The 27788-nt window shown below is 40.7% G+C and overlaps 3 protein-coding genes across 5 annotated transcripts in view; 2 read left to right on the top strand and 1 right to left on the bottom strand.

Annotated features, from left to right (window-relative positions):
- LOC108017892 (uncharacterized) overlaps positions 1-10632 on the bottom strand; it is a 38215-nt gene extending 27583 nt beyond the window's left edge. The window contains exons 1-2 of one of the 3 annotated variants that reach the window (XM_036814642.3): positions 10581-10632; positions 2092-2165 (exon numbers count right to left, since the gene is read on the bottom strand). In XM_036814642.3, the coding sequence (XP_036670537.3) occupies positions 2092-2155 (64 nt within the window). In that variant the 5' untranslated portion in view covers positions 2156-2165; positions 10581-10632. The remainder of the gene's footprint in view (positions 1-2091; positions 2166-10580) is intronic. The other 2 variants (XM_065865764.2, XM_017085066.4) reach the window with 2 other exon arrangements.
- Positions 1-27788, top strand: part of LOC108017914 (uncharacterized) — a 127031-nt gene that overhangs the window by 78085 nt on the left and 21158 nt on the right. The window contains exons 6-9 of the mRNA XM_065865755.2: positions 6333-6560; positions 7321-7460; positions 20098-20203; positions 26489-27187. Coding sequence (XP_065721827.2) covers positions 6333-6560; positions 7321-7460; positions 20098-20203; positions 26489-27187 — 1173 coding nt within the window. The remainder of the gene's footprint in view (positions 1-6332; positions 6561-7320; positions 7461-20097; positions 20204-26488; positions 27188-27788) is intronic.
- Positions 12934-14196, top strand: LOC108017903 (heat shock protein 27). The gene has a single exon (XM_017085076.4). It carries the CDS (start codon positions 13133-13135, stop codon positions 13796-13798), a length of 666 nt encoding a protein of 221 aa, XP_016940565.3. The 5' UTR covers positions 12934-13132; the 3' UTR covers positions 13799-14196.

Raw genomic sequence — 27788 nt, 5'->3', positions numbered from 1 at the left:
AGACATCGAAATGTAATATAAATCCCGCCACATTGACAAATGCCAAAATAAGGCTTAAATGCGCTTAGGCCAGAAGCCTGGTCCCAGGACTTTTTGGGCCCAGGACGCAGGACCCTTCGCCTGGCCGAATGTGTGTAAGTGTCAGAGTTTCTTTCGCATAGTTTCTCTAGTGGCAAAAGTTCCCCAAAGTCAGCAAATTCCAACCACCTGACCAGTCATCTCCACATACTTTGCCTATTTAATTCCGTCTCGGTTGCCTTCAGTGAACATCTCTGTTTCAGGTCGCCATGGAATTGAGGGATCCGTGATTTATGTCTGACACCTATGAGCCGAGCTCTTCAGCTTTTCACCCCAAGTGCATGTCAATTTTTTTTGTGTTGTTCTTCGCCAGTCTTTTTGTTTGCTTACGTATTTTGCACTCTTTAAGCTGTTGCCAAGGCCAATTTTTCTTGCCTACTTTCATCATCCCACATTAAAAATGGGAAAAGATATGTGCTACGAGATTAAGATACCCTGGTACGTACCATATGTATTCCTGACTACCTTATATTTTTGGTAATAAATGGGATCTGAGTTTTCTAAAATAAATTCTTCTGAATAATTCGCTTTTTTTTCTTAGCATATTTTTTATAGGATTACTATAGGATATAAGTTCTGAAGAATTCGCTTTTTTTCTTTTATATTTTTCTATGGAAATACAATTGGATCTGAGTTTTCCAAAAAAGGATGATCTGAAGAATTCGCGTTCTCTGAGTTTTCAAAAAAAAATTTTGAAGAATTCTCGTTTTGTTTCTTTCAAATTTTTCTATGGTAAGACCATTGGATCTGAGTTTTCCGAAAAAAGATAATCTGAAGAACTCGCGTTCTCTGAGTTAAAAAAAAAAATTTCTGAAGAATTCACGCTTTTTTCCATGGGAATCAGCTACGAACTTTCTCTTCTAAGGAACTAACTATAATATTTCTTTCCCATTGATGGCTTCCTTTTTTATAAAAGGTTTAACGTTAATATACCTCTCTCCAGGGTAGCAAGGTGATTTATTTTTTCCCCGACCCGGAGCCACATTGTTCACGCCCCTTCTGGAGGCCCAATCCCCCATTTGGAGGCTGAAACCCCCTGCTCATAAGCTCAGTTTCTGCTCCATTGTCATTATCAGAACGGGCGATGCCATGGTGACAAACTAAATTAATGATGATTCTCTTTGATGGCTTTTGCCATCGCCTTGTTTTGTATTTAAATAAATATTTGATTAATGCTTCTGCGCTGAAACCGACTCCTACATGCCTGTTTTTGTCGCCGTATTGCACAAGATGGCATATTTCCCTGATGCTGCTTATTTCATAAATTATATTGTTTTATGGGTTTTTATTGTGGGCTTTTTATCGCCGTTGATTGTGATAAATGGTGGCTCTATGGGCTAGTGGGCTGCAATTAATGCGATGGCATCTCCTTATAGATTCTCAAGGTCTGAACTTTGTTGGCCACAAGATACACACTGGCTTGGATCCTTCTTTCGCCCACTAAAAACTCCTCTATTTACCCAACCTAGTCGCTTCACATTCCTCCGACCAATCTCATCGTGGCTAATTAAATTTTAATATTAAATTTTCGGGCTGCGAAATGTGCTACGTACGCTCGGCATCCGCTTGTAAAATTATCTTGGCAAAGTTTTCCCGAATTTTCGGCAAATGGTGGGTTAGACGCTCCGAAGAGGCGAAAACAAAAAATCAACTCCCACGTGTGTTCTGGGTGTTCAGGCTCTGTTTCTGTCCGCCGGGGTTCATGCAACATTTATGGCGAGCTCTTAGGCCCGGAGAACACTTTTACGATGTCATAAAATAATTAATAACGCCACTAAACAACGTAATTACGCGCCTAAGCCCAATGCAAACAGGTATATGTGTATGTCTAGGGATATACGTACTTATATACTACCTACAATATATATGGTGAGTGGGCCAGATTATGTGGTTGCCGACGCCTAGATAAATGCTACAGTTTCGTGTTAACAGAATTGCAACTTTGTATTTAATTAGGCACGGGCGCTTATTCAATTTGCCGCCCCGTTTTCGGCCCTCACCTGGTGGACTTACCGTAAATCAGCTCACGTTCAAAATTCGCCGTCGGCACAACGATTAGGAAGACCACGCCCGGCATCCTGATGAGCCTGCGAAAGGATGAGCCGAAAAAGTGGCCGTTTAGTTTGCAAATTGTGCAGCGAGACTTATGGCCATATGACACTGGCTTGAAACTCGACTAACTTACTGGATTTATTTTCAAAAGTCATGTCTCGATAGATAAAGAAGGGATCTCACCGGAAATTTTTAGGCATCTATATAACCAAAATGTAATCAAAATATAATGGTCCGGTCAGTTTGTAAAGAATCAAGCCACTGTCATAGGGCCTTTTTAAGCATCTTAGACAAGTGTCATAACCCCTTACATATATTTTGTTTTATGGATTTTTTTTTAGATTTTTTAAAAAATGTTCTGAAGAATTCGCGATTTTTTTAAACTTTTTTTCAACGGAAAGCTAAGTTATAAGCCCTTTTAATCTTTTTATGAAAGAGTCTTAACCCCTTAAGATTTTTTGTAGTAGAAAAAAGAACAGAAGGAGAATTAGACATTTTTAAAAAAATGTTCTGAAGAATTCGCGTTTTCATTTTGCGGCTTAGTTTGCAAACTGTGCAAAGAGAACTATGGACCTTGACTGACTAAGTGGACTTCTGATAATCTGAAAACTATAACTTATATACGGTGAATCATATTGGTTGCTTCGAATCAGTTAGACGAATTTAAAGCCAGTGTCATAAGGGCCTAAGAAATGTATTTAAATGTAGTTTTCTAAGGACTTAGCAGCCCAACTTGTCAGTTCTAAGACCGGCCAACGCCCATATATGTGCATCTAAAACACGGAGTAGAGCCCTGTTTTGCACAACAACTTCAGCTCCGCACCGTTTTACCGACTTTTAAACCCAGTCATCTGCATCTGCATTAGCATCTCTGTCCGGTTTTATTTGCGCTCCTCGTGCCTAACTTTTTAGAGTCAGAGCAACTTGCAGGCGTTAATGGGCTCTGAAGGTTGCTGCTATAAGTAGTTTGCGTTTTGTTTGCATTTTTCTAGGAGTACTTTTAGAAGTTTTGGCATGCTGATGGCTTGCAGATTATCGCAACAATTTCTTAATCAAAGTGCAGGCCAACTCTTTTGCTCGACGTAATGTTCTCCAGTATCAATAAAAGGTAGAAAGAGGAGGCCTTCGAGGGTATTTGCACACCCAGTGTACCAGTGTTCCGACTACTCGAAATTAAAATGCCATTAGCAGCGAGTTGGGATAAGAACGATGCGAGTGCGATTAAACAGAGGAGCAGACAACGAGGCCAGGCCGGGGATATTACTGCCTCTGGAGTGCCGATGCCGAGGGTTAACATTAACCCACCGCTCCAGAAAGAACTCGCATACGTATAAGCGAATAAGAACCTGAGATTTAATGGAGCTGCGATTTTTACTCTCCAATGGAATCACTGCGGTTCTCGAGGCACGAAAGCAAGCTGGAAATGCATTTCCCCACCCGAGATTTACTCAAGAGCAGGCCAACAAGGATGCTCCTGGTCTCACATGATGTCGAACAACTTGGCACACTGCCTTAAAGCGGCAGAAAAAGTGTTACGATTTAAGGAAAATTAATAGAGATGTTAAAAATATATATAAACCATAGAAGTACCAAACATAATAGCATAAATAAATCAAAGAATAATTTCTATAACATCTGTTTACCAACAATGGATGTCTAATAAATCTGATTTTAAGAAATTCTGTAAAAAATATTAGTTAGATCACTTTAGATGTATTACAACACATAAATCCCTTTGAGTTCTGGCACTTTTCCCAATTATTTTTCTGTGTAACTAAGATTTTTTGAGTGCACAGAGGAGTCTGGGCGAAAAGGAGTCAACAATAAAGAGGTTCTCAGGAGAATCAATATTTGAATACACCTTATGAGCAGCCAGTTCTGCGCCCAGTTGACATTTTCCGGGTTCCCCAACCCACCATCCCGAGAAACTTTCCACAAACTGTTGGGTTTTTTTTGTTGTTTGCAACACTTTACTTAAAAACTTTTCACAGCAGTCCCAAACAAACGGCCTACCCATACTCATTTTTATACTTTTCGGGGGGAACAGGGACAGATCCCAGGGCCTAGAGGCAGAGAACCCAGGACCGATTTCCCTGTCCTGTTCCGGTTTTTGGTCGGACCCATTCACCCGGTTTCCACAAGCCTCTTAGGAACTTTCAAGCCAAACAACCGAAGCCACTTTGCAGCACGTTCACTGTTGCACTTTTATTTTTTTCTCTTTTTCTTACCACTTGCCATCTTTCATTTTGCGGCATATTTATTAAAAAGCAAGAAGCGCAAAAAATTACCCAAGCCCTGGGAAAATCGTGAGGTATAAATTCTTTTATATTAACCGAAAATATTTATTTTCCTGCTTGCTGCCTTCGTTTTTGTGCGCACTTTTCTGATTAATTCCGTAACTATATATTTGCACAACTTGGGTGAAGTTTTTCGCCGCGACCACTTGTGAAGAGTGCAAAGCCGGAGACTCCAGCCCTTCGAGCTTTACCTTCCACTTCTCTGGAAGGATTTTACTGGGCTCTGGCATTCCGGCATTGTCGATCCGAGTGTTTGTGTGCCCCCAACAATGGAGCCTGCCAGTAATTTGTATGAGTACCTGATGCCGACCCACTAATTAGGGCACGAGAATTGCATTAGTTTGGCATTCGGCGAAAATAATTACAAACTGCAGGGGGAAAAAACCGAACCATCAAAAAGCCAATTGAAGAGCTCCAAGGTTTTTAGAAGGCGCGAAGGGGCCCCATAATTACTTCCAATAAGTTTTTGGCCACACAAACCTCTAGTGACCAGAAGAGACTTTCCCTGTCAGCTTTGATTTCATGCTTTGCCACATTTTGCCCCGAAGTTCTTTCGAATTTCCAACCCCCCAACTATTGTGAGGGTCTAATGCCATCTTAATTAAAAGCGCTAATTGGTTATGTCTGGAAAAAGTAGAGAAAAGGCCAGCCCTGACAACCCATCAACCCCTTAAATACTTTTAAAGGTAATGTAAACTTAAGATTCAGAAGAATAACTACTTGAACTTTATTAAAGGGGGGCTTTAAGAACCTTATGGCTTTTGTTCTGCCAGAGAAAAACCCTTGTGGTATTAAACAAGATATGACTCAATAGTATGAATATTTAAGCGTGCAACAAAAAATAAAAGGGGGCTAAACACGGAAAACACAGAAAAAGTTGGCTAAAACTTTTAGACAACAAAACTAACCACCGTATTAGGACTTGGGTGGACCAGAGCAGAGCCAAGCGGCTTTGGCATAATGCATAATCATTTAAACAAGGATAAGCCTCAAGTTGAGTCCTGCAGCCGGGCATTATGACACACCGTGGTGCACCGAAGTCCGGAAAAATTCCTTTTATGGCCAATTTGAGCGGGGCGAGAGCTTGGCCCGCAGCTTAAAGCCAAGGCGATAAGAACAAAGCAGCCCAAAAGAGGTGAACCTCCAAGGCCGCTTAAAGAACTACAGGTGAACCTTTTTTTTCTAGCGAAACTTGCCATCTGAACGAGTTTTTTAGCTGTTTTCCGATGCGGGTCCAATGCCCAGTGGTGCTATTTGCAGGAATATATTATCATTAATTTCGAATTATGAAAAAGTTGCGTATCAACGAGTTGGGGATTAGACGCCACAGTGATAAAAAAAATTGTATATGGAATGGAACAAAAATTTCTTAATATAAAAACATACAATTTAATACAAATGAAGTTTAGAAAGATGATCTAATTTACAAATATTACAAGCCAGGTAGAAAATATAAGATACAATGTAAGTGATACTTACTTTTAGAACTGTTATATTAAATGATATAATATTAAAATGATAATCTTTAAATCCACTGAAACTATTCAAATAGATATTGTCATACCTAAAGTTTATAAAAATCGCAATGATTTTAGGTAAAAGATTATTCTTCTTACTTTAAGAATTGTTTTATTAAATGATATAATATAAATATAACATCCTTAAATTAAATGCAATTATTAAATTAAGTATAGCCGTAATTAAGTTAAAGAAAAGTCACAATGGTTGAAGGTTGGAGGGAAAATATTTAAGATGTTTTTGCAAGTAAGAGATTCTGTAAATTTTTTGTATCAGTGTAGAAACAGAAGAGGTGTTAATATCACAGGAAACTAGTTTCCCTTTAAAAGTAATCCCAGAAGCGTGCTAAAGACCCCAACTTAACGAGATTTCCCCCCTTTCTTTCAGCTCGGTCGTGTTTTGCGGAACTTCAACATCACCAAGATAAGCGATCTGGAACTGATATCAAACTCCACCGATCGCCTGGACATAACCTTTCACTTCTTTGGGGTGAAGGGGGACTCTCAAAGGATTCGGGACGCCATCACCAGGATGGTGGAGCGTGGGAGGATTGGCAACTTCACCCTGGTGGCCAATTTCCATCACTTCGATGAGAACCCACCGCTGGGTTTGCTGGTGAGTGGCCATGTATTACCAAAGTAAAAGCATTAATCCATCTCTTTTTGCTCATGGAATTCCATGTGAAAGCTACGTTTGAGATATTTCATTGTTTTTTTTTTTATTTTTTTGCTGGTTGCAAAGCATTCCCCAAGTTATCTATTGAATTTTTCCGGTTAGCCTGAATTTTCGCACAAATAAATTGTAAATTCGTCGCAGTTTTTCCAGTTTTTCACTTTGCCATCTGGGCACATCCATCAATTGGAGGCATTCCATCATTGATTTTTGTCGAATGGTATTTTCATTAATTCGCATCCGAGAAGGCCATCGAGGCTATTAAAAGCGTAATAAATATACTGGTCCCGGCATTACATTTCCGATACATATTAAACAATAATTTATTAACTATTGAGGCGCGTGCTGGAAAAACAAATGAAAAAAAAAAACCAGAAGAAATACAGGGCGGTAATAGCCAATGTAGCAAAGTGCCGTGTTAATAAATATGCACATAAATATGTCAACAGTGTGGCACTTGACACTCGGACCGATGGCGAAAATAATTATTTATTAATTGCGGCATGTTCGCCGAAACGAGAACAATTGGCCTCATCAGGCGGCCAGCAATTAAGTGGCATTAACATGACGAACAAGCCGCCAAAACCTCAGAGGGAATCGCCCCCAAGTTTGACGGACAGGAACTGGGGATCTCTCAAAGCCCCAAAACCCCAAAACCAAACTGTCCAGTGTCTAATTAGTGTGACATTGTATCCCTTTGCAGGAGCTGACCGTCAATCAACCGCAATCAGGAGTCCGCGAGGCCAGCGAGTTCATCATATCCTGCACCGCCCAGGGCTCATCCCGGATGCAGTTCCAGTGGTTCAAGGATGGGGCCGTGGTGAATGCCACCAGGGCGACGAGGTGAGTGCCGCTTATCTGCCAGCAACCAGCTCGAAATACCATAAAACTGGGATAACTTGGAGCATACAGAGAGTGGCGTCTGAAGTTTTTAATAAAATGGGAAAAATAGGAAAAATCTCTCGGTCCAAGCACAAGTGTTCAATTTGACTTTATGACTTTTACACATCAATAAACATGACATAAAAATGCCGGAATAAAAATGAAACGGCCAAAAAGGATAAATAAGTCAGGGCAAAGATAAAGATTTGTCAGTCGTAGAGGAGGGGTCATAGTGTGGGGGGGGGGGGCATCTAAACCGGAGACTGATTTCTGGACCAGGCTGAAAGCTAACCGCAGTAAGCCCGGCCGGAATGATTGATCATAAATCCAACAGTGTGGGCCAGCCGGAACACATGTGTGGCCAACATATACGAATGGCATTTCAAGACCCCATTCCAGAGAACCCCAGACCCCTCAGATCCCTTCGGATCCACTTGGCTGGCGGCGGGGTGTGCAGGGGTGTATTACATAAAAAGCATATGGCCGTAACTAACGAGGGGCTGTTACTTGGCCGACTTGGCAGGGGTTACGAGGAGCTTAGCCCTTCCATGAGCAACACCACCCACTGAAATCCACTAAGGGAAAACCATGTTGCCTTGACAATTCGCCTTGCAGCCGCACCACAAAGCTCAAACTTTAAATGTGTTGCGTGAATGGGAAATGAGGGGAAATGAGGAAAGCGTAGGTCCTTGGAGTGGGTTCTTGGTTTAATGGGGGGAAAAGGAGAAAACGGCATGTCGAGGGGGCCTTTGCACTGCACATGCCGATAGAATTCGCAATTCATTAACAAAAATTTAAGCGCTGGCAGGAATGCTTTTAGTATTCAGCTACAAAGACTTTTTGGCAACGACATGTCACGAAACGTTGCCAAAGTTGTTTTTATCAGCCACGAATCTTGAATGGCCTATTTCGAAATACTAGCAGAGCTCCTCATTCAATTTATTTAAATTTTTGAGGCCTACGGAAACCCCTCTGAAAGTTTTAATGGGGCTTCTATGACGTATTACCATTAATATCACCTTAAAATCAATTATAAGGACTTATGTTTCATAGTAATAATACAAAAATATTATATATCATTGGATACTAAATTAAAAATTTCTAGAATTTTCTATTCATCCTTAACACTCTTATGACACTGGCTTACATTTAGTCTTACTAAATATATTTTTTTAAAACAATCTAGACAGCTCACCATTTTTTAGATTTATATATAGACAGGCTTAAGGTTATCATAACTCTCATTGAAAAATGCAATCTGTTAGTCGAATTTTAAGCCTGTGTCATATGACCATAATACACTTTTGAATTCATCAAATTAAAAGAGCTTACAAAATGTATTTTGTTTAATCACAGACAACACTACTTTAGCTTGTTATACAATCGGATAACTATCAAACCGAATATGGGGTGTTCTATTTTTATTTGGCATTCCCATAAAGGATTGTTCATCCGTATATTACCTTTCAAATAAATAAATGAAGGGCTGCCCACCGCAAATCGATAACCAAATCTATTCTCGGACTTTTTGTTATCCTGTGAAGCCAACTATGCGTTTTCCAACTGCCAACTGGTAGAACAATTCGGACCCTTTCATGGCCATTCCGCCGGCCCCAACCGAACTTATGATTACTTTTATGCATATTTGTACGGATCCCACATGAACAAAGTACATACATTGTACATATCCATATCCCTATTTTTGCTGCAGGACCTTCACGTGGCTGGCAGGACTTTCCCTCCCCCTTTTTCCCATTTTTCCCCCCATTTTGGCCCACTTAGACGCATTGATGTGTAAAAAATGACTGCCGTACAAAGCCGCAAACACATGTTTCCCCCAAAAACGAAGGGGCAAGTATTAGTAAATATTTTAACTAAAGTGAAGTGAGTGAAGTCATTCATTTGGACATTTACCAACTTTGCATTATACAAACGACTACACATTAAATCCGTCCGATGACTTTACTTTTGCGTACTAAAATAACCGGAAGTAAGTGAATTTTTAATGCTTGATTTCACCGCAGGGAGCTGTTCACTTGGGGAAATGTAATTTAGCATCAGAATAGGAGTAGTACTATTCCTTTCTTGATTAGTTGACTAGTTGTAAGCAATTACCTTACTTGGATAGTTTTCATATGCCAAGTAACCAAAAATATTAATTTAACTTTTAACGGAAAAAAATAAAAGATTTGAGGCTATACGAATAATAAATATGCCTATTACAACACTTCTTAAAATTTGTTTACAAAAACCTTGCATTACAAAGTTTATTTATCCAATTTTTAGGATGTTTGAATTATACCTTTTTCCAAAAATCGTAATTAAATCTTTTCTTACATTTTTCTACAATATTTATAAACAGAGAATTCAAAACTCTTTTTCTGTGTATATTTACTTTTCTTTTAATATAAATATACCTTTGAAATAGTTTGAAATTTAAGTTACAAAGGAACACCCTAGCTAACTTAAAGACCAACTTAACTACATTAAGAAACCCTTAGGTCCGAAAACGGAGGCGTTCGACCGTTAATCTATTGGATTGGCAGTCGCCAAATTTTGACCCAGTTAGCAGATGTTTATCGGCAGCAACATAGGCCCAGCCCATTCGATTCCCAGGCCGAAACCCACTTAATGAATGCAATTATTTTGCAATCACGGCGGTAACGCATCCAAAGCTGGCTGCCAAGAAGCCCGCAAGCAGGACTAACTAACCCCAAACTCCCGAAACCTCCTGTAACCGCCCAAAACTCCCAAAACTGGGGCTTTCATTAACATTGCCATTTGAAGGCGGAGGTGGGCACATGTGTAAAGTAATCTATGGCTGCCACCGGGGTTCGCCCATTAATTGTGCCCCTAATCCTGTGTCCTTTGCAATGTGGGTCGAGGGATTGCCCTGAAGACAAGGTCGTTGGGCCTATTAAGTGCTACAACACCACTAATGCCATTATTAGAGCCGCGACTGAGTAAATTCCATCCATAAAAGCCATCTTCGATTGTCTGATTGAGTTTTACTTTCACTTTAATTGGTCTTATTTCACTTTCAAGGAGCAAAAGGACCTTTAAATATTTCACTTGGCTTACTTATAGCTTGTGCACACCTTTAAAGTCAAAATTCAACTGAGCTAAAGAGCAAGTAACCCACAAAAGATCACTTTTCCCCACATTTTACTCGCTTAACAAATTCCTGCTAATTTCCATAAACAGGAGCTTGTGAAAATCTGTAAAACTAAGTCTTCAACTCTCTGACGTCTTTAACAACTATGTGTTATGTAAAAGTCTGCTTCTCCGCAAATGCACAAAGTTGTATGGCTGGCAAACCAATTGACCTTTTAGAGAGCGAATCGAAATTCCTGCTAATATTAGCTTAACCCTAAGCACTTGCGTAATCTATATTTGTCTCAGCGCTATGAAGTGGAAGGGCTTGACTGCCTGTCAATGCAATTTCGAAACCCATTCCCCTTTTTTTCCCTCATTTTCCAAGAGCCAAGTACAAGAACAAGAACAAGACTTTGGCTCTGGCCAACGAAACTGTTGCAGTCACTTTTGGCCGGGCTCTGAAAATTTGTCAAAGTTGCTTAAAAGCCAAAGCAAAAATTCAATTTCAGCAGCCATGCAGCAAGCAGCCAAATTGCCTGACCCCAGCACGAGACATAAGTAAAATATATTTCGTATATATTTTACAAATTGGCTCAACCGGGGGCAACAGTAGTCCAAAATGGCAGCAACAAAGGGGCAACAACTGTCTTGACAACGCAGCCTTGTTGTTTCTGTCGTTGTCTGGTACAATGGAATGCAGCTCATGGCTTATACAGGGTGCGAAATTAATCCTCCTTCTACAGAGGATTACACTATAAGTGTAGCTCGACAAAGTTTATATGATTACCACCCCATCAATAAGCTGGTTATTCACTTTTGCCATACTTTAGTTACACGCCATCACCCTGTATTTCAATTGTTTGGATGATAGTATTGAAATCACACTTAGAAAAAGGCTCCCCAAAGTCCCAATATCAAATAACTAAATAAAATCAATTATATTTAATAAATATATTAATCAAAGCATGAACTCTCGAGGAATATTTTTTTTAAATTTCTTCTTTTTAAATTTCTTTCTTTAAATCTTTTTAAATAATTAAACCTTAAAAAATTCTTGTATTAAGTAAGTAAAAATAAAATAAAAAATGGGATTGAAGAATAAATCATTGTATCAAAATGTGATATTATACTCTTTAATTCTTGATCTTAAATAATAAGTAAACTTCCTGACATCCCTTTCTTAAATTAGTCAAAATATGCAGATTAAATAATTCAAGACTTGATCTTAACTCTTTTTAAATAAGTAAACTTCCATAAAATCCTTTAAAAAGGAAGTACAAATTATTCATATTGAATATTAAATCAAGTTATCAAAATGTGCATATTATATTCTTAAATTCTTGATCTCAACTATTTCTCGCCATATCATATCTCCCACTTCTGACACCATCTGTTCACTTTCAAATACCATTTTCCTCAGTGCATCAATATCCGATGTGGGGGGTCACGATTTTCATTAGTTTCATTTGCCACAATGCGTCTGCCATACTCGTCTGCCCGATTCTTTGGCCTGTCCTTGCTCTGTTCTTCAGTTGCGGGGTGACAATGGCACAATTAGTGACACCATGGCCATTCCAATGCCATCCTCCATTTCCTCAAAATTTGGCATTATCTCATAACTGGCTCAAACGAGACACGCTGTGCAGTGTTTTCCTTTTCCCGACTGGTCCCTTCTTGTTCCGGCTCCTTGCAATTCCGGCTCCTTGGCGCCACTTGTGCAATAAATGGAGGAAGCTCCGCGGCTGATTGGACCGTTGCTGGGACGGATATTGATCAAACAGCTTGGGTTGTCGGACAAGGCTGAGACCCACTTTCCAGGCAGCGCGTGTCGGTTTGAAGGAATGCGATACAGTGGAGACCCCAAAAATGGAAGTTTATACTCGGAGTTTTACTTCTTATGATCTATTCCATTAATGAATTAAGTAATACGTCAACGCCCGGTTAAAACAGGTTTAAAACAGTGGTCAGCAGCAGAAAAAGAGCTTAGAATGTCAAGTTTGAGCGGCAGCAGAGCGTCGGCAGAGAAAATTTGTACCCCACGGGCTTCCCGCGCTTTTTCTGCTGATGACCTCTGTTTTTAAACGATTTAAACCTATTTAATCACAATATATCTATTTTATTACCTACTTTTGATATCAATTATGGTATTCATTTTCATTATTTTTTAGGAATTAGTTTTGAACTGTACTAAAATTAAAATAAAATTTTTTATTTATTTATTTTCTATTAACATTGGTTAGTTTGACCTATGCAAAAGTGACTGTATTTATGAACGGCATTGAAGGTGGAGTCAAAATATGCCAAAATAAGCTCAGTAACAGAGGCAGTAGTGCCAGGTACAGTTGTGCAGCTCCAAGTTCCGCCGATTACCATACCCTCCCATCGCTCAGTTAGCTTGTAAGAGTCGAACAGGGCGGAGGGCAACGGTTTTTTTGGCCACCTAAGCCAAAAATCAACACGCTTGCTCCGTGTGTCCAACGAACCGGAATCCCTAGATCGGGAATCGGAAGAGGAGGAGAAGGAGGAGAGGAGTAATCATGCCCATCCACTGGGACTGGGATTGGGAGCACGACCACGAGCATGGCCCGGGGCACCACCACTGGCCGCCACCGCGTCGTCACTGGTCAACGGGGGAATCCAAGTGCCGCCAGAGGCACTACTACCTGTCCCACGACCTGGACGTCTGTGCCAGGGACTTCCACCTGCGGATGGACGACAGTGCCTGGTGCCATGGATCCTGTTTGGTGGGCCGCGTGGTCATCGAGACCGGAACCGAACCGGACTCTTTGGGTCGAGGAACCTTCAAGGTGGTGCTGGATGTGCATCACTTCCAAATCACCGAACTCACGGTGAAGGCCAGGAACAGTGACACCGTTTGCGTGGAGGGAAAACAGGCGGATGACCGGGCGGAGAAGGGTCAAATGTGCATAACCAGGGAGTTCACCCGATCCTACAAGCTGCCCCGGCACTACGATGCCACCCAGGCGAGGGCCACCTTCTCGGCGGATGGAATACTGATGATTACGGTGCCAGCACCACCCAAACTGGACGACGTGGAGCGTCTGGTGGAGATCGAGCCCACGGGCAACTACTTTGGCAGCGTCTCCGATCCCACGGCGCCCAGGGCCATAGAGCTAGGGGATGCAGATGCGGAGGGCAATGGTGGAGAGGCTAATCCTGCTGGCACGGCGATGGACAAATGAAGACGGCGACGTCTGGCGGTTGCGCGGCGATTCCGCTTCCTCATCCCAAAGTGGAGGCGGAAACCCAAGGGCGTTTAGGCCGCCAGAGGCAGTCGATCGGTTGGATGAGGGGATATATATTTTAGGTGGAAACGGAGGAAGGAGGCGAACTATAGCATGTACATCCCAGTCACCTGGCACACCTGCACCCTGGAGTTCTTCCCGAAAAACCAAAGTTACTTGGATTGTTCGTAGGTTCCAACATAGCTAGCACGTAGACCATCGTTCGAAACGTGGGCAAATATGGCGAGAACGACATTTTTCTAAGTTTTCCCAAGATAGCTTCAATATAACCTTAAACAGTTGACAACCGCTTGTGATTTTGTTTTATGCCAATAAAGGACTTTATCAGAAAACAAGGAGATTTTCCATAAGGGGTTCTATTAAGAGGTATAACCTTATCTTGAATTGATAGATACAGAGAAATTTTATTATTTAATGGTTAATGGTTAGCTTTAGCTTTAAAAATTAAATATGCAGCTATTTTTATGATTTCATATGCATAAAAATTATATTGATTTTTAATTTTGTCATGGTTACTTAGAAATAATTGATTTTCGGCATAACAATCTTTTTTTTAGTTGGTTCAATTCAAAAACGCATATAAAAGGGGACCTAAACATATCCTCAATGGATAGATAACCAAGATTCATTCCACCGAGTGGTTATTTAAAACGCAATCACACTCAAAATATTCCCCAGCTAATCGCCTAAACAATCCCAAATCAAGGATAAATCATGCCTCTGGGAAAACCCGGCTCGACTACAAATCCCGAGCGAATTGGATTTCTCGCTGCTCTTAACTTTCCTGTCACGCAGCGTTTGATTAGCGTCAAATTTGAATAAAATTCACTAACACCTTTTGTGTTTGCCTCGTCTGCAACTGACGGTCTTTTCTTTTAGCCACATGGCATTGGCCCATAAAAAGACAAAGAGGCAACCCAGCTAGTCAGCAAAAAACAAGGAAAAGGCACAGACATATGTACGTAGTTTGCTTATCGACCTAAGGGAACTAAAAATAGAAGGGGCCTTAAAAAACTACGACCTTTTCCAAGAAAAAAGGTATACGTATTGCTTAGATATTAAGATATGGGTAAAAGCAAAGCGTACGGAAAACCTCTGTAATTAAAATTATAAGAAATTTTTCTCTGGAACCTTAAGTAAATATTAAATCAGGTCAAAAAGAGTTGGGTATATCTCATGTATCTCTCTTAAATTGCGACATATTTTACCCAAAAAAGAAAGAAGGGTCACATGACCCACTATATAAGAGCCCAATCAGGCCTTCGAGGCCTTTCCCGAAATCGTGGCCTGGGCTCCGTTTTTGATTTGGTTTTCGTCCCTTGCAATTTAGCCGTTGAGACACGTTTTCTTGTTACGATTGTAATGAAATTTGCCACATCTTGAAGTGAATTGTTGCAGGCTGGAAAAGCTGGAAAAGCGGGAAAGCGGGAAAAGCTGAAAAAATTGCCACCAAACGATGGGACAGGCGAAACAACGAGGTCGCGTACTTTGTCATCGTTTTGTTTTTATGCGTAGTTGCGTTTAATAAAGTTTTTATATGACCCTCGAATGTTGGTTCCCTGCAGGGACTGCCTTATTTCTAATCAACTTACGGTTGCGGGAATGAAGCCTCCAGGCTGCAGCTTTAAGATATTCGACAGACGACTGACTGTTGGATGGATATTCATATTTACGAGGATGGCTATAAAATATTCAGCAGAAAAGTAACTTCACAATTTCAATTTCCCCTGCTTTTTGGGCGGGCAGGGGACAAACCAAAATAACACAACGATAATAAACACCTACACACCAATTTTATGAACTCATAAAACACTCCGATGGAATCGTACTTAATACATACCCATATATATATACAAAAAAAAAGAAAAGAAACCATCCATATGAATTTGAGATTGCGTTTGTTTGTTTGTTTCTGAAGAACTGGGCCGTAGGCTCATGAACGGACCCATAAAAAGTCCATATGCACCTCTTCCGCTTTTCAGGGCGTAGAAAAAACATCGAACATGGCCTGGGGCCATTCCCATTCCCATTGTTGTTTTATGTTTTATGATCCGCTGGCCACAACTCAGCAGAAATATCCGTATGCGGTATGCCGCTCACAACTAATTTTTTATGGCCTTCAATCGGTTGTGGGGCCAATTGAATGTTTTTCTGCCAACTTTTCAATCGCCTGGTAATCAAACATCCCCCGGGAGTAGCAAACTTATGAGTGAGCCGCAGAATGTGTGAGGGCCGTAGTCACCTAATTACGCAAATTGATGTGACATCAGAAGCTTTGGGAACCGAAAAGTTGTTGGTCTCCAGGGGGAGAAAAAAAAAAGGGAGGCAATCCAACAGCGCTTTTCCGGACGAGGTTCTTAATTGCCCATAGTTAAGGCAGTGATGCCAACGGATTTTTGCAAAAAACTGAAAAGCCTCTTAAAACTCCCATTATATGCTACACCCAAGCAAAAAAAACGGAAAGTTAAGATTTAATACCGCTTGAATTAAAAGTATACCAGAGGCAGTATTGCAATTAAAGGAGGGATTAAAGACTGAATAATATAAGGTCTATAGGTACTTTACAGTTTCATTTCTGTATTAAAGATTCTAGAATTGGGATTTGTGGTTTTAATTTCAAACCAACTAGTTTGTAAATAATTTATTTGTAAAGTATTAATTTAATACTCATCTTATCTACCTTAAATCGATACCCATTTGTAAAGACTTAATGTAACAACAATGTAGCTTTTCAAAGACTATTCTTCTCGGTGTACACATATCCCCTTATATACATAAGGATTAAAGTACTAAAGTAATAGCTCTCTTAAGGTATTTTTAAATTTTGTTGTGCTAGTGACTTGAGTTTTATAAAAATGCTTTAAGCACCTCCAATTTAAAAAGAAAGCACATAGAACATGATTAAGGTATGGATTTCCCAAAAGTACATAGAACGTTAAAAAGTTTTATGATATCTACATACTTCTTAAATTACTGCAACCAATAGGAATATATTTAAAACTTTAAAAAGCTATCCTAAAGATGGTATAAGGTATCATTTATTATAGCCACAAATCGATATACTTAATTCTTTATCATAAACATTACGTATATGTATTGTTAGGAGTGATATTTGTATCTTAAGATTGAGCTTGTTATGTCCTTTTCTATCCGTTGTGAAAACTTCGCTTAAAAACAAAGGATCACGAAAATAGTTAAGTGGCAAATGGTCATCACTGGTTAGCAAAGCCGTGATTTTGGAGCGTGTCCAGCGGAGTTTGCTGACATCGTAAGACTCCTCCGCCAGTGCCGAGGTAATTGCTCCATTGAACTTTACAGCCAATGAGTTGTTATGAGTTGTTTGACCAGCAGAGCAGCTCAAATGAAGCGCAGATTGGGATTCCCCCGTCATGAACCCATGTCCTGCATCCAGAATCCTGCGTCCTGTGGGCTGCAGTTGTATTTACAGGACACGCACACAACACGCACGCCTACGCAAAGGCATTTTGCGGGCCATTTGTAGCGCTCGCAATTCCGGGAAGAGGATGTGGATGGGATGTCGATGGGGATGGGGATAGGATCGGCATGGGACGGGGATTTCAGCGGGGATTGCGTACTGGCAAATGCATTTTGCAACCGCAGCCGGCAACGGAACGAGATGTTTCTGCCACGGGGCCAAATGCAGTTGCCGGAGATGGTTACGTGAGGCAAATCGCATTGGGAAAATGCATCATTAACAAGAAAGGAGTACGGTCTTCGGGGACCGAAAACCGAAATACCCTAGCAGAAATGCTTCAGAAATCCAAAGTGAAAGTTATTTTGATTGGGAGTGACAATGGATATTTTTGGAAGCTTTTTTTCACTGTTTAATAAGGATTTTTTATACAAAATCACCTCTTAACGAGGCAAAAAATTGGTAACGATCTTCATGATGTCTTTATACGACATTTATGATGTTATACTTTTTGACTTAAAATGATTTCCTATAATAATAATCGGAGTTTCACTTACTTCGAGCTTGCGGATATAAATAGAAGTTGAGGAATGAGGAGGCACGGTGCGATTCGTCACTACGTGGACTTCTGTCCTCAGTAATAAAAAAAAATATCTATGGACTGCCTTTAAACTTTAAGCAACTGGTTACATTGGATAAATTTAGTGGTCTTTATTTTCATTATAGTTTTTTGAAATATATAATGTTCTTACTCCTAAAATCTTATGACAGGCAATCTTTATTTTACAAAAAAAACTTAGTTTTTTTTGACTTGTACAGATTTTTTCTTTCAAACGAATACCAGCTGCCCGTCATAAAAATAAATGTCTTTAAAAAGCTTTAAAACTTTGAGACTATTTGACAGACAGCTTAAAAGACATTTCACAGATAATCTTTCCCAGATACAGATAAAAACATGCCTTAAGGACTCGGATGAGCTTCCTTTAGTTAGGACCTCTTGAACTCTTGAAGGCTTTCATATACCCCTTTCTTCGAGGGCATCGAATTGAGCACACACCATGAAGCGAATCGAATGGGCTCCAGCCACCAACGACCCAAAACGAATAATGTTCAGCTGTTTCGAACCGATATTAGATGGCTACCAATAAAAACAATACTCCAGCTCCTTTTGGACATCACGAACGCATCGCTGAGGTCCTCTTTTTGTAATCCTGGGTCCTGCGCTGCAGATGCAGTTGCATCATCGAGGGGGAATGCAGTGGCATTAGTGGAGCTGCTGCGGCTTAGCCAGCTTCCTGGACAACCAGGCGAAACCAGGACCTACCAGGACGTCATTGGGCCAAAGCCGATGTCAATCCTGCCTGGTCCCATTTGCAGTAAGCGGGAAACAGGTCCTCTAAACGCTTTGCTGTTTTTGCGGTCCTTGTTTGCGAATCGCCGAGGAGGTAGTTAGTGGCGCTTAGGGCCATTTTGCCGCTGCATTTAAGCGTTACGCACTTCCGGTTGGGAATGTTATTACTTCCGTTGCCATTTAATTGATTTTGAAGGTGCGTATTTGGTGGTTCCCCCAGGGGGACCAAAGGGGGGCCAAGGAGTTCTTCCGCCTCCGGGCCATTAGTAAATTGTAGGTTAAGTGCTTTGCATGCGAAAGCCCAAAAGTCAAGGTACAACCTACATACAGTTCCATTTCCCCTCCATTGAAAACGCATTTTTAGACATTGCACCTGGTAAATAGCTTGGAAGTGAGGAGTGGGAGTGGGAGTGGGAAAGTGCGGTTAGGGATGCGGTTTTTGGGCACTTTTTCGAGGCCCCCGACATCAGCGCTATCCATGCGTAAAAGTTATTAGTGAAATGCACTCACCTGGCGGAAGGAAAGCTGGAAAAGCGGAGGAAAAAGGGGGGGGCCGAACTGCAGATGTTTGTTGGCCACGAAAACCTCAAACAGCACTTAAGTTGTTGCCAGCTGGTAGGTTTTGGTTTTCGGCTTTTGGTTTGCTTTACTTAGTGCTGCGATTTGCACATCTCCGGGGGATTATATGGGGAACGCTCGGGAGAAGGCTGCCTAATAGGCTTAGCATGCATTTTCACAAACTTTTCCTCCGGCTGCCGACGTAGGGAATTTAAATTCGCAATTACCAGATTTCACATCGTTTGTCACAGACACGGGAAACTGCGATTTTTCGCTCATTTATATATATATTTTCAGTCATCAAATTTCGCCTGGCTTATCGCAGATAAGCGAAGGCACCCAACTCCCCATGATTGATTCCAGTCAGCCAATGAGCCACATAAATCCCAACCAGAATTCATACATACACCCAGTCTGGCAGCCGTGAAGCGACCCATTTATCCACGAAACCAAAAACTATTAACCATTTTCGCAGCCAGGGCATTTCGAAAAACATTTGAAAATGAAACATGTTCCCGCTAATTGACTTCGAACCGCAGCATCCGCGATTGTTTCCCCATTAGCTATGATTTCTTTCGATGGGTTATGTGCATGGGTTATAGGAAAATAGCAAAATAGAGGGGGTCGTGATAAGTGGGCTGCTATTAGTGTGTCAATTAGCGGGCTTGCTGCATATGATCCGGTTCACTTGGCTCGTTGGTTCAGTTCAGTTCTCCATGGAATACAGCAGATGCCATATGGCATACAGCACATGGCATTTGCCATTTGCCCCGGGGCGTGAGAATTAATGCATGACTGGCACCGACTGTGCGAATCTGTTTCAAGTACTCGCGGAAACCGAAAGTGGAGTGCTAATTAGCATGACTAACTAAGGCTTTCATCTGCACCTTTCAGGGAAATCTGGACCACGGTCCTGCCGCCCGAAACCAAAGATGTCTACACCGCCATCCTGGGCGTGACCAAGGCGAGTCGGATCGACGAGGGCGTCTACAGCTGCAAGGTGAGTGGGGATCCCCAGGAGATGGGGAGATGGGTAATCTAATGGGTATTACCAAGGCTAATAACATATTCCTGAATGATAATTGCTGCAGAACACGTTCTTTTTCTTTAAATTTTATAATGTATGGTATTATGTTTTAGAAGTACAAGACCAAACAAAATGGGCGTTATATCACTTGGCTTTGTAAAGCCTTTTTTAAGCTTTGGTTAGTAATTTTAGTAATTATATACTTTATTTTAATATTTTAAATTTTGCTTTTGCATTTTTAAAGACTTATTCTTGCAAAAGATTACATAGGACATCAAGTATATGTTGAGCAAATAGGATGCATAATATTACACACAGTGATTTAACGCCCACTCTGTCTTTAATTTAAAACAAGAATAATGAAAATGGGCATTATTGTATGCATCAAAATCACATTAATAAATAAGACAATATATATATAAAATAAATATTTCAAAATGTAAGATTTATGCTAATAATTTCCCTTAAATTGTAATAAGTTCTTAAAACATACAAAAGTAATTGAAAAAACACCTTATACCTCTAGGAATTTTCTTTGACTGCAATCATAACTTAGAACCTCCCACATAAAGTCATCACATTATTAACATCTTTTAAAAGAAATTCTTAGGAAGCATTCATCTGTGCTCAAACATTTCCACAATTTGTATTTAATATTAAATTAGGCCAACATTGATTCCAGCCATCACTTCCGCATCAAAGCATTCGAAATTTCCATGTTAATCTAAGCTGATGATCTGGTAATTTCACTTGGGCCGCTCAGTTTTTCTAATGATTCCGGTCCCCCGTGCGCTTTCAGGCCTACGCAGACGCCCCGTAATATTTTTAGCTGACTAATCAGACTAATTGCCATATCACAGCGCCGCAGAGCTATTTTCCGACTGTTACCAGACGGATCTGGAAAACCCCCCGTAGAAGGCCACATAATTACATTTGGCTTTGCTGCGTTCTGTTCACGGCTCTGTTCTTCATTTTCGCTATAACGTAGCTTTTAATTAGACTAATTAAAATATGGTAGACCGCTTGGGATAGAAAGGAGTGATGGAGAAAGTGGTGTAGAGCCTCGGCATCCAATGCACTTGAATGGTCTTTCTCAGGGGCCAATTAAATTTTAATCTATGGTATTAAACATTCTTTTGACTGCGGTTTCTGGCGATGAATTTACGGGTGCCCAAAAGATGATTTTAAGCCCGGCTAAGTGTGTCTTTCGGCCGGATTCTCCCTCATTTTTGGCTTAGCTGCGAGCACTAAATAAGAGTTTTAAATTGTTCCGCCCCATTAGACCCAAAACTGCCCGTTCTTCTTGGGTCCCTTCTTTATGGCTTAGGTAATAACATATTACGCAAATGGCTTGTAAAAAATATTGGGCCATCCGTACAGGATGCAGAAGGTCCAGATCCACGTGAAAAAAGTTTCCCCCAGAAAAGTTACGTACGTGGTCACAGGACCAAAGAACTTGGCCAGCAAGTAAGTTATAAATCAAATGGTAATTTGATTGCCTGCTCACGGGAGATTGTAATAAAATGTTTACGTTCGTTGCGTGTAAATCAAATTTGAAGTTGTGGCCACAACTCAATTGAACTTAATGCTGGATTTTGATTCAGCGGTATATTTTTATAGCGATTAAAGGCGGCACAAGGACTCTTTAATGCCGCATAACTAGGGGGCTGCACCAGAACCAGCTGAATCGCCATCTCAACCACCATTTCATCCACAAAAAGCGTCAGCATCTGTTGCACCAACCAGCTGGCATTTCTTGGGGGCCCAGGGCCCCAAGTCCATTGTATTTAGTGGTCCTGGTCCGAGGCTCTACTCCCTCCGAGGGGATTTTTGTCAAGTTCTTTATGGGGGAGCTGCCTTTGCCGCTTTGTGCCTTTGGCTCACTTATTATGGCCCAGGTCCCTGTTTCCCCCGTAATGACGCCAGATCAAAGGCAGGATGTTGGGATGTTGGGATGGAAGGATACGGGGGCAGGACGAAACGCTTAGCAGCTGCAACAACGGAACGATAATCAGTAGGGCCGGAGCTCCTCGGTCCCTGAAGGTCGATTGTGCCCACGTCTCGCAGCTGTTTGCTGAAAACTCGAGAAGCATGAATCCTTTTCAATAACACGGCCTCGAGGTCCGAGTCAATAAAGCGCCTGCCATTATGCGTTGGGGACTGCATGTCCACGTCCATAACTTGTCGGCAGCACACCCCAGAAAAACCTCGAACCCCGGACCCAACCTACACCCCACATACATTTCTAATGGAGGCGTGTGCCTTCGCCCATTTATTATTTATGTATTGATATTAAGTATACGCCCTGTTGCAATTAATTCATTTGCCTTGGGGAACGCCGGCGTCTTGGGTCCATTACGTGCACAATGGCCCAGAGCGGCGCTGTCTTTAAGCCGGCTGCATTAGTCCCGCTTCTTAAGCCATTTCGGTTTTTGCCCAGCACGGCTGGAGCTTAAGTGTGCCCTTGGTTAACAAACGACTGGTTACCATAGGACCAGCAGACCTTGTGCCACTTGTAACCGACTCAAAACGGTGTGGGTTACGGCAGGTCCCGAAATAATCATCGAATATATAGTGTCCAAGTGGGCCACTTAAGCCTTATTCAATAAATTGGGCTATCGCAAAAGTTATGTAAGTTAATAGGTACACACAACAAAATTGATCGGTAAATTTAACTATAAGAATAGTCATTAAAAACCTTTGAAAATAGTGTACTACTAAAAGGAACGTAAATTTAAACTCTTTAAAAAATTAGGTCATCTTGACATCAATGTAAATATACTAAACAGGTACCTACTATACTTTTTAATTAATTGAAATTACCCATACAGATAGTTATGTAACTATTGAAAGTAGTTCACTGATACTTAAAATCGTAGTAGATATCAAACTAACCCAAGCTACTATATAAATGCAAAACTACCATAAAAATATGAACACGTGTGCATTTTGTTCTTGCAAGAAATCCATGGACTGGTCCAATTTAACTATTAAATTTTAAAATTAACCGATGGATTTTTCGTGGATGCTAAGTTCAAGTAATAGCAAAAATACCGTAAATATAATAGGGTGAATGTATTTCGTTGGTGTAAGAGTAACTATAGGTTGGTCCAACTTATCTATTATATGGTAAATTTACCGGATGGATTTTTTGTATGTTCATTAAATCCTCAGTTGCCCCAAATAATCGAGAAATGAAAATCAAGCCTGTTTTTGGTTTTCGTGGTCTAATTTCAAAACCTCAATGCTTTCAATATCCATTAGCCTAATAAATGCTGGTGCCTCCGGCGGAATAACCTATTTTATGAACTATTAATTCCGTTGGAGTGTTGTTCATTGATCGGCAAAAGCGGGTAAAGAAAAGTGTCCTGGCCAAATGTTTAGCCATTTCGGGGCACAATGTGTTGTTTAACGACTTGGCCTGTTAATGAGACGCGACTTATCCGGGCCAATAAAATACCATTTGGCCATAAAAGCGCTCCCATCTCGGTAGCGAAGTTTTGCAGTCGGACAACGTCGCAGCTTAATGAGTTAATTGGCATTTGGATTTTGTGGCCGGCAAAGATTTGTTGACGCTGCAGAGTCGTAAATGGCACTGCAAATCCAAAGGACATTTCGCGATTTAGAGGAGTGCAAAAAAGAATAGGAGGAAATTTAAAGCCGCCATGGCCATAAAAGGGCAACTAACCTTTGGCTTAAGCCAAGAGCCTTTCGCTGTCTATTAAATATTTCCGGATCGGCTGAGGCCAAGTGCCCCAGGGTTCAGATATCAGACGCGGATGGAGAATGGGGATGAGGATGCAGGAGAATCCAGACAGATAAGTGCGATACCTTCTTGGTGGCGACAATGATGCCACCTCCTCGTTAGTTGTATCGTTCTTATTTCCCTCCTTTTTTTTTTAAATTTGAAACGGAAGTTTGCCGAGCATCTGGCAGACGCGAGCCCATCACCATCCTCATCATCATCATCGTCATCGTCTAGGTTTTTCTCTATGACCCGAGAAGTACTGCACTTGAAATAACTATCTGAGGTGAAGAAAATCATAAGAATAGGAGCTCAAGTTATGCTCTTTAAAGAAATAAGTACATAAAGGGTACACTGATAAAAATTCGTAGTAAATCCATTAACATTTTATACTAACTAAATATTTTCGTTAAGGTTTTCATTCCTTGCTGATTGTAAGCCTGATGAATATGGAATTACCAAATCCAACATTTATAATAAATTCAAAATTTTAAATACCTTTATTTTTGTTATTAACATAATATTTTATTTGTAAAAAATACCATAAATAGATCTAAGATCTCAAGATGCGTTGTAGGATTAAATTGAGAAAATTGTCGACCTCAATATCATATTTTCTTGGTTTTTTTATATTTTTGATTTTTTTTCAACAACATTTAAAATTATTTATGTAAATAAGACTAATATCGTATCTAATATATTAAAATATTTTCATATTTTAAATCAACGAATAACCATTTTATATATAGAGTATTATCTTTTCTCTTTTTAATGTAAATGTTAAACACCAAGTTTAGAAATCAACATGATGATTTTTTTTACTGTCCCATTTTTTGATCAGTGTACAATAAAATATTTTTCCGACTCGCTAAATCCCATTTCCGGTTAGTTTTGAGCTCGTAAATAAATTCCTCCATATTTTTTACGAGTGTATAGAGCTATCTTTCCAAAGGAGGAATGTGCAACAATGGCATTCGCAACAAAGCAAGTTTACAATTCGTTTGCTCGCCAACCGCGTGGAAATAAATAAATAAATAACTACATAAGTAAATGCAAAAGGTTGGCTTTAACCCACACGAATGCACGGGGGCTTTAAGTAGCCATCGCTCTTGGCCAAGCAAGTGGTCGTAAATACTCCGGCTGGTGTGGAACTTCAAGGGTCCTTGGGAGGACTCCAAAGGCACGGCTGGACATCGTCTGACTTGCCGTTCGAGTGGCCAGGCAAATAAATGCTAATCCCCAGCTCAGTGCCTCATTTTGCTGCGACAAATTCGCTGGGCCATCCCGTTCGGGCCGTTAAGCTTTTAAATTACATTTCATAAACTAATGCACGAGTCTCAACGAGATTTTCCATCTGATTTATGCTCATATGCATATCCCAATCGCCCCGAGTCAAACGGCAGACCCAAGCAAAATCAGGCTCGTCATATCCAATCAGCACACAATGAGGTCCAGCTGACTGGCAAATAAGTCTATTAAACAAATCCTCGGGTGACAGCCCTCGGAGTTCAGTTCGAGCAGAGGCTGGCCACAATTGTTGCCCTTGTCCCTGCCGACAGGCTTGAAAAGGACATCGCCAGCACGAGGATGTGTGTCCTGCCCTCAGACGAGGCTGATGTGTGTCCTATGGTCATTGGGCATAAGGGATGGGTGAGCTATCAATGCACTTACAGCAGAGGTCGCAATAATAGTTCAGAATATATATTATCGTTGAAAAAAAATTCATGTCACCAACCAATCACTTAACAATTTGGAATAGCTCAAAGTATATAGTTGGAAATAATATATATTATGCAAGGACGAGTACAAAAATTCACATTTATTTGCTTCTCGCTAGTTTATGAATGTTCTTACAGCTGTGGTCGGAATAATAGTCCAATACATATATAATTTGTGCCAAGTTTTAAAAATATCCAGGGTGTAATTTTACAATTTTTATAAAATTATACTAGTGTATTGATTGCAACTTATGTATAAATATAAATGTAATGTCAATCGAAGTCTTTAAATATTAAATAATAAATAATAGTTAATCATTTTATCATATTATCTACTTCATTTTGGGCGAGTTTAGAATTTAACATTTTTTTCAATTATATATTAAATTGGATTATTTCGAAACAATGAACCTATTTAAAAATATTTTTCGTTTTCATGAGAAATATTTAAATCATTAATTTTAAAGAACATATACAATTCTTAAAGTTTTATCTTTGCTTTTAGAATATTTCGTAAATGTTAATTTAATATATCTTTTAATTTAAATGGAAATTTTTTAATTTTAGGATTGGTTTTTTAACCTGGGGATTTTAAAGTTTCCCACTATAGGTGGCTAGCATGTTTTTCCGACCCCATCTGTCTCTCCCTCTTGATATGAGTAATCAAAACCCATGGCTTTATGGTCTGCCACTGACAGGCGTTCCTTGTGGCCAGTCCCTTTGACTGTTTCACTGGACTTTGTGTGTAATGAGCTCGACTGACCACGTCTACCCACTCTCCCACTTCCCCTCCAGGTCACCGACTGGGGCGTGGAGCAGTGCCGCTCCCTGCACATCCACATCAAGTCCCCGCCCCGTCTGCGCGTGGATCCGGCGAGTGTGACCCTGCAGCGCGGGGATTCCCTGAGGGTGAGATGTCTATCCCCCGGAAACGATGACATCAAGCGGTACGCCCAGCTCGGCTACAGTTGGACCCGCAACGGGGTGCTCTTCCAGTCGGATGCGGCCACAGCGATGTGGGAGGACCTCTATCCCGACGGCAGCATCCTGAAGATCAACAACATCCAGAAGTCGGCGGAGTACGCCTGTCTGGTGTCCAACAGTGTGCGGCCGGTGTCCCGTAGTGTCTACATCAATGTCATCGAGCGAAATGCGGTGCACGTGTGTCCCACGGAGTCCACCTACGGAGTCCATTGGCCCACCAGTGCCCCTGGAGCGCCCATCATCACCGACTGTCCGCGTGGGTTCGAGGGTCACCTGCGCCGCATCTGCGAGCAGCGGGACACGGGCAACTCCACCTGGCTGCTGCCCGACTTCTCCGGCTGCGTGAGGGACGAGCTGCTGCTCATCTACAACCGCTTCCTGGCCCTCAGCGCCGGCTTCCAGCAGACGAACTCCTCCAACATCCTGAAGGCCTGCTTTGACTTCACCCTGCAGAGGCGTCACAGCTTCCTGCCCGGCGAGGCCAGCTTCCTCATCGATATGCTGCACGAGGTGAGTGGGGAATAGATCACCCAAAAGGGGTTATCTTCGGAAACCGAAGATCTATGAAGAAGTATAAAGCCAGTGTCAATAGGTAAAATCCTATACTGAGGTATATTTATAACCAAATATCATTAGTTATCAAAAAGAGGTATTTTAAAGCAATGTATCTTAAGGATACTAAGGCTATCAAAGCTTATGGCCTTATGACACTTGCTTAAATTTCTAATATTAAAACTCAAAAAATAATTTATTCTGGACTTTAGAAATTTTGAATTCCATGGCGTTCGTTTCCATAAATATCTACTCGTAAGGAAAAACATATATTCAAAACAGTAAAGACAAATTAAAAATAAAATTTAAAGTTTAAAAATGTATTCAATGCAGTGAGTCTATAACATAATAGTTGTATACTCAATAAATTCAAAAATAGTAATACTTAAGTAATATATTTTAATAAGTCGACTAAGTTATAAAAAAATAAAGCAAGTGTCATAAGGACGCAGGTGTAAGTGTCATAGGGCCATAAAGGAACCAGTATGTTGAGCTCGTTAAAATTTTTAAATTACAATGTTCTAAAACTAACTAGATTCAATACAGAGATAATAGAATT

This window comes from Drosophila suzukii, chromosome 2L, assembly GCF_043229965.1.
Source record: "Drosophila suzukii chromosome 2L, CBGP_Dsuzu_IsoJpt1.0, whole genome shotgun sequence".
Classification (NCBI taxonomy): Eukaryota; Metazoa; Arthropoda; class Insecta; order Diptera; family Drosophilidae; genus Drosophila; species Drosophila suzukii.
This window is presented reverse-complemented; position numbering and strand designations above follow the sequence as displayed.

Bases quoted from the DNA above. Each gene is read 5' to 3' on its own strand.
- LOC108017903 (XM_017085076.4), top strand. From the start codon at position 13,133: ATGCCCATCCACTGGGACTGGGATTGGGAGCACGACCACGAGCATGGC.